This window comes from Eucyclogobius newberryi, unplaced genomic scaffold (assembly GCF_026437365.1).
Source record: "Eucyclogobius newberryi isolate DKJ021-1_F unplaced genomic scaffold, fEucNew1.0.hap1 SCAF_6, whole genome shotgun sequence".
NCBI classification, from domain to species: domain Eukaryota; kingdom Metazoa; phylum Chordata; class Actinopteri; order Gobiiformes; family Gobiidae; genus Eucyclogobius; species Eucyclogobius newberryi.
The window spans coordinates 42,018,072-42,024,682 of NW_027316278.1; the positions used below are offsets into that span (position 1 = coordinate 42,018,072).

Consider the following 6,611-nt stretch of genomic DNA (forward strand, 5'->3'; position numbering starts at 1 on the left):
TGGTGTGTGTGTGTGTGTGTGGTGTGTATGTGTGTGTGTGTGTGTGTGTGTGTGTGTGGTGTGTATGTGTGTGTGTGTGTGTGTGTGTGTGTGTGTGTGTGGTGTGTGTGTGAGTGTGTGTGTATGTGTGTGTGTGTGTGTGTGTGTATGTGTGTGTGTGTGTGTGTGTGTGAGTGTGAGTGTGTGCAATACAATTACATCAAACCATATAATTATCTCAACAGACTGTGGTCAGATTGTGGTCAGATTGTGGTCAGATTGTGGTCAGATTGTGGTCAGATTGTGGTCAGATTGTGGTCAGATTGTGGTCAGGTGGCTCCTCTGCCACAGACAGAAGTACTCTGGACTTTAATGTCATGGACATGATGAAAAGAGGAGGACATAGCTGGGGAAAGCACCAGACTTCTGCTTCTATAGTACACAACAATAATAGAGAAACAATAAATAAATAAATAGAATAAGAGAGAAAAAGATGCTACAGAAATCTGATTGGGAAATTCCCTGAAAGCATTTGGATTATAGCAAATAAAATCATGTTATTGTTGAACAGATCAGATAAAAACCGACACAATGTCTTGAGGACCGGGAGAAGCGTGACTGCGCAGCATACTACACCCAACCACCAGCAGGTCCCTGGTCCTGCTCCTCAGAGGGCCAGACAGGTGCAGAGAGCAGGGCTCCAAAGGGCCCACACGTGAACAAAATGAACAGAAAGCATCGGTCCACGGTGTTGGTCGGACATCATTCCCATCCGTTGTCCTTGATCATGTGAGCCAGCTCGATGATGAACTTGCCCTCCTTGTACTTCTGACTGCTCTCGAAGGCGTGCTCCTGGAAACAAACACAAAATACATGACATTTTAGTTTGATCCTAAAGCCCGTCCACACCACCGCGGCCGAAGCCTCCACTTTACATTCAAAGTCTATAGTAAACGCGCGTCGAGCATGTAGTGCGTTTCCCGCGGCGTGATTTCTTCGTTTTTGCGGCGCGATTGGTGCGTTTTCTTACGCTCTTGACGCTTTGAGCGCGTATGAGGCGACCGAGGCGGCTAAAGCGGCTTACGCGACGCGCTCAGATATGTTCAGGTCTCTGCAGCTGAAGCGTAGCAGCCGCCGCAGCAGCCAATCAGAGCTGACGCTCCAGTGACGTACGTACGTATTTCCCCTGCATTTCCGGTATTCCCCGTGGAATTCCCCAAGAAGAGCCACTTTTTCCTGGCTCGTCAACAATGGCAGACGAAAGACTGATTGTGGCCGTGTGGGAGAAAGGAGCTGTACCATGTGTTCACGGTGGAACAGAGACACAAACAAACCAAAAATGTGAAAACAACACTCTCGATATCCGCCATTTTACACAATGAACAAACAACTCCACTGCTCATGCGACAACATCTCTACTGCGCATGTGCGCAGACAGCTGGAGCGCGCCTGTGTACAGTGTCCGGGGCATCGAGAGCGCGCGTCCGGAGCGTAAACCTTTCAAACGTACACGCGGTCAAATTCTGCGTCGGGCGCGATTAGGCCGCGGCGTCTGTACGAAGCTTTATGTGAGATGGACTTAGTTTACATAGTTTAACTGGTTAAAACAAAAAGAAAGGGAATTTAGATCAATGGTTCAATGTGATGTCCCTGAGGGCCGCATTTTGAAACATATATGGAGCAGGGGCCACATACTGCATGACAAGGCAATGATTCATTCATATATTATTTAGTTTATGATAGTAGACATTTTCCAACTAAAAAGTACAATGTTTGGTTATTTGGGCTAATTTAGCAGGAAGCCTGAGGGAGGGCCACATTTGGCCCTTGGGCTACAGTTTGGGCCCCTACAGTTGTGGCAGAGACTTACATATTTCCAGCCCAGGGTGGTTTTACAGTTTTCACAGTATATGTCAGCGACAGCGTGTAGACCTGTGAGGAGGAGCCGCTCCTCAGCCGGCCCACAGCCCACGTTCACCCTGACGACACAGAGACAAGGTCACTGTCGAGTGCAGGGGTCATCACTGCGGTCAGCTCCTGTACTTACACTGCATTAAACAGATACGCCCGCCCTTGGCTGCCTTGAAAAGACTGAGGAAAAGCAAAAAACAACAACACATGATTCATGAATTTACTGCAATTGGAAGATAAACAGAGATGATAACACACACTTTTATACAAATTAAATGTAAACACATAGAACTCAAGACAGAGAACAGAGAGCAAAATAAAGACAAGACACCAAATAAATAAAACTAAAATTGCGGCACAGTAAATCTATTCCAGAGTCTTTCAAAAAGGTTGTTTTTTCAAATTAAGTCCCAATGTTATTTTTTCCATTTTTTGAATGTCAGTTATAATTTATTTTTGCAGTTAGTGCCATCAATTTTTTGTAATATCCTTTCCTGCTGCCAGGAGTACGCTTTAAATGTATCCATTATTGTTTTAGGTCCATATAGTGTAGTATATATAATGTAGTTCTGAAATCAAGTGACATGATGGTGTCAAAAACAGTCTGTCCAACAGAACTATCTTTTACATCTGGTGAAAAACATTTAGACCTTTGAAATCCAGACCCTGAGACTCAGGTCAGTTCTATTTGGTACAAAACCTTAGTCGTAATCCAACCAGTTTAAGATTGTAACATCTTATTTAATTTGTAGACTTTGATCAGCTCCTTCTATGTTGTAAGCACAAATTTGAGCCAGGGATTCATCACTTCCTCCTCATGACTCAAGCGTCTGTCATCTGCAGTAAGAACTGTACAGGAACCCCCAGCACCACATGACTCTCAGTATAAGACCTGTACAGGAACCCCCGGCACCACATGACTCTCAGTATAAGACCTGTACAGGAACCTCAGGCACCACATGACTCTCAGTACAAGACCTGTACAGGAACCTCAGGCACCACATGACTCTCAGTATAAGACCTGTACAGGAACCTCAGGCACCACATGACTCTCAGTATAAGACCTGTACAGGAACCCCCGGCACCACATGACTCTCAGTATAAGACCTGTACAGGAACCCCCGGCACCACATGACTCTCAGTATAAGACCTGTACAGGAACCCCCGGCACCACATGACTCTCAGTATAAGACCTGTACAGGAACCCCCGGCACCACATGACTCTCAGTATAAGACATGTACAGGAGCCCCCGGCACCACATGACTCTCAGTATAAGACCTGTACAGGAACCCCCGGCACCACATGACTCTCAGTATAAGACCTGTACAGGAACCTCAGGCACCACATGACTCTCATTATAAGACCTGTACAGGAACCCCCAGCACCACATGACTCTCATTATAAGACCTGTACAGGAACCCCCAGCACCACATGACTCTCAGTATAGGACCTGTACAGGAACCCCCGGCACCACATGACTCTCAGTATAAGACATGTACAGGAGCCCCCGGCACCACATGACTCTCAGTATAAGACCTGTACAGGAACCTCAGGCACCACATGACTCTCAGTATAAGACCTGTACAGGAACCTCAGGCACCACATGACTCTCAGTATAAGACCTGTACAGGAACCCCCGGCACCACATGACTCTCAGTATAAGACCTGTACAGGAACCCCCGGCACCACATGGAGGCAGACTGTTGGAGAGGATGTGGCACCAGGAAACAGACTGTTGGAGAGGATGTGGCAGTAGGAGGCAGACTGTTGGAGAAGATGTGGCAGCAGGAGACAAACCACTATCATGTGTTTTAGGACTTCAGAAGTTTTGGACTGAAATAAAGGATGCTCTGCAGACAGTTTTTGACATCGTCATTCCACTCGATTTTGGAACTATGTCCTTGGGCCTGAGGACTCCTGCCATGGACACAAGATACATATTACTCTGGATTTGGGTTTACGGGTGCCTTGATCCTCTCCTTGAACCGACACCTTAACGTGGTGGAGGGGTTTGAGCGCCCAAATGATCCTGGGAGCTATGTTGTCGGGGGCTTCAAGCCCCTGGTCGGGTCTCCCAAGGCAAACAGGTCCTAGGTGACGGGTCAGACAAAGATCGGTTCAGAAGCCTCTTATGATGAGTAAAAGAACAAGGCTGTTTACGTCGCCCGGATCGGCGTCACCGGGGCCCCATCCTGGAGCCAGGCCTGGGATGGGTGCTCGATGGCGAGCGCCTGGTGGCCGGGTCTTACCCCACGGGGCCCGGTCGGGCACAGCCCGAAGGAGCGACGTGGGACCGCCCTCCCGTGGGCCCACCACCCGCAGGAGGATCCATAAGGGGCCGGTGCAGAGATCTGGGCGGCAGTTGACGGCAGGGGCCTCGGCGACCAGATCTCCAGACACAAAGACTAACTCTGGGGACATGGAATGTCACCTCGCTGGGGGGGAAAGAGCCTGAGCTTGTGCGGGAGGTTGAGCGATACCGACTAGATATAGTCTGCCTCACCACCACGCACAGTTTGGGCTCTGGAACCCATCTCCTCGAGAGGGGCTGGACTCTCCACTTCTCTGGTGTTGCCCGCGAGGAGAGGCGGCGGGCTGGTGTGGGCGGGGCTGGTGTGGGCTTATAGCCCCTCAGCTCAGCCGCCACGTGTTGGAGTTTACCCCGGTGAACGAGAGGGTCGCGTCCCTCCGCCTTCGGGTGAGGGACAGGTCTCTCACTGTTGTGGCGGCCTACGGGCCGAACAGCAGTGCAGAGTACCCGGCCTTCTTGGAGTCCTTGGGAGGAGTACTGGACAGTGCACCAACCGGGGACTCCGTTGTTCTACTGGGGGATTTCAACGCCCACATGGGCAATGACAGTGACACCTGGAGAGGGGTGATCGGGAAGAACGGCTTCCCCGATCTGAACCCGAGCGGTGTTCAGTTATTGGACTTCTGTGCTAGCCACGGTTTGTCCATAACGAACACCATGTTCAAGCACAAGGTCCATCAGTGCACATGGCACCAGGACACAGGCCGGAGGTCAATGATCGACTTTGTCGTTGTGTCATCTGACCTCCGGCCGCGTGTCTTGGACACTCGGGTGAAGAGAGGGGCGGAGCTGTCAACTGATCACCACCTGGTGGTGAGTTGGATCCGCTGGCGGAGGAGGAAGCCGGACAGACTTGGCAGACCCAAGTGCATTGTGAGGGTCTGTTGGGAACGTCTAGTAGAGCCCTCTGTCAGTAGGGTATTCAACTCGCACCTCCGGGAGAGCTTCTCCCATGTCCCGGGGGAGGTTGGGGACATTGAGTCCGAGTGGACCATGTTCTCTGCCTCCATTGTCGATGCGGCTGCTCGGAGCTGTGGTCGCAAGGTCTCCGGTGCCTGTCGTGGCGGCAACCCCCGAACCCGGTGGTGGACACCGGAAGTAAGGGATGTCGTCAGACTGAAGAAGGAGGCCTATCAGGCCACTCTGGCTTGTGGGTCTCCGGAGGTCATCGACAGGTATCGGCAGGCCAAGCGAGCCGCAGCTCGTGCTGTCGCAGAGGCAAAAACCCGGGCCTGGGAGGAGTTCGGGGAGGCCATGGAGGAGGACTATCGGTCGGCACCAAAGAAATTCTGGCAAAACGTCCGGCGCCTCAGGAGGGGGAAGCAGTGTCTCACCAACATCGTTTACGGTGCGGGTGGAGGCCTGCTGACCTTGACTGGGGATGTCGTCGGACGGTGGAAGGAATACTTTGAGGATCTCCTTAATCCCTCAGTCACGTCTTCCGAAGAGGAAGTAGAGACCGGGGACTCAGAGGCTGGCTCATCCATCACCCAAGCTGAAGTCACTGAGGTTGTTCGCAAACTCCTCGGGGGCAGGGCTCCGGGGGTGGATGAGATCCGCCTTGAGTACCTAAAGTATCTGGATGTTGTAGGACTGTCTTGGTTGACACGTCTCTACAACATCGCGTGGCGTTCGGGGACTGTGCCTCTGGACTGGCAGACCGGGGTGGTGGTCCCTCTGTTCAAGAAGGGGGACCGGAGGGTGTGTTCCAACTACAGAGGGATCACACTCCTCAGCCTCCCGGGTAAGGTCTATTCCAAGGTACTGGAGAGGAGAATCCGACCGATACTCGAACCTCGGATTCAGGAGGAGCAGAGTGGTTTTCGTCCCGGTCGTGGAACACTGGACCAGCTCTATACCCTCCATCGGGTGCTCAAGGGTTCATGGGAGTTTGCCCAACCAGTCCACATGTGCTTTGTGGATCTGGAGAAGGCTTTCGACCGTGTCCCTCAGGGTGTCCTTTGGGGGGTGCTCCGGGAGTACGGGGTCCGGGGCCCTTTGCTCTGGGCTGTCCGGTCCCTGTATGACCGGAGCAGGAGCTGTGTTCGCACACCCTCCTGGGCGCCTCCCTCGGGAGGTGTTTCAGGCGTGTCCCACCGGGAAGAGTCCCCGGGGAAGACCCAGGACACGCTGGAGGGACTATGTCTCTCGGCTGGCCTGGGAACGCCTCGGGATCCCCCCGGAGGAGTTAGAGGAAGTGTCTGGGGAGAAGGAAGTCTGGGAGTCCCTGCTCAGACTGCTGCCCCCGCGACCCGGCCCCGGATAAGCGGCAGAAAATGGATGGATGGATAAAGGATGCTCTGCAGACAGTTTTTAACATCGTCATTCCACTTGATTTTGGAACTATGTTCTTGGGCCTGAGGACTCCTGCCATGGACACAAGAAACACTTTTCTGAGCTTGACAGTAT

General features: G+C 52.1%; 1 protein-coding gene across 1 annotated transcript in view; it reads right to left on the minus strand.

The window, feature by feature from the left end:
• Positions 1–706: 706 nt before the first annotated feature.
• LOC140347048 (protein yippee-like 1) overlaps positions 707–6,611 on the minus strand; it is a 6,519-nt gene continuing 614 nt past the window's right edge. The window contains exons 2-4 of the mRNA XM_072433371.1: positions 2,027–2,070; positions 1,850–1,958; positions 707–831 (exon numbers count right to left, since the gene is read on the minus strand). Of these exons, the coding sequence (XP_072289472.1) occupies positions 742–831; positions 1,850–1,958; positions 2,027–2,070 (243 nt within the window). The 3' untranslated portion in view covers positions 707–741. The remainder of the gene's footprint in view (positions 832–1,849; positions 1,959–2,026; positions 2,071–6,611) is intronic.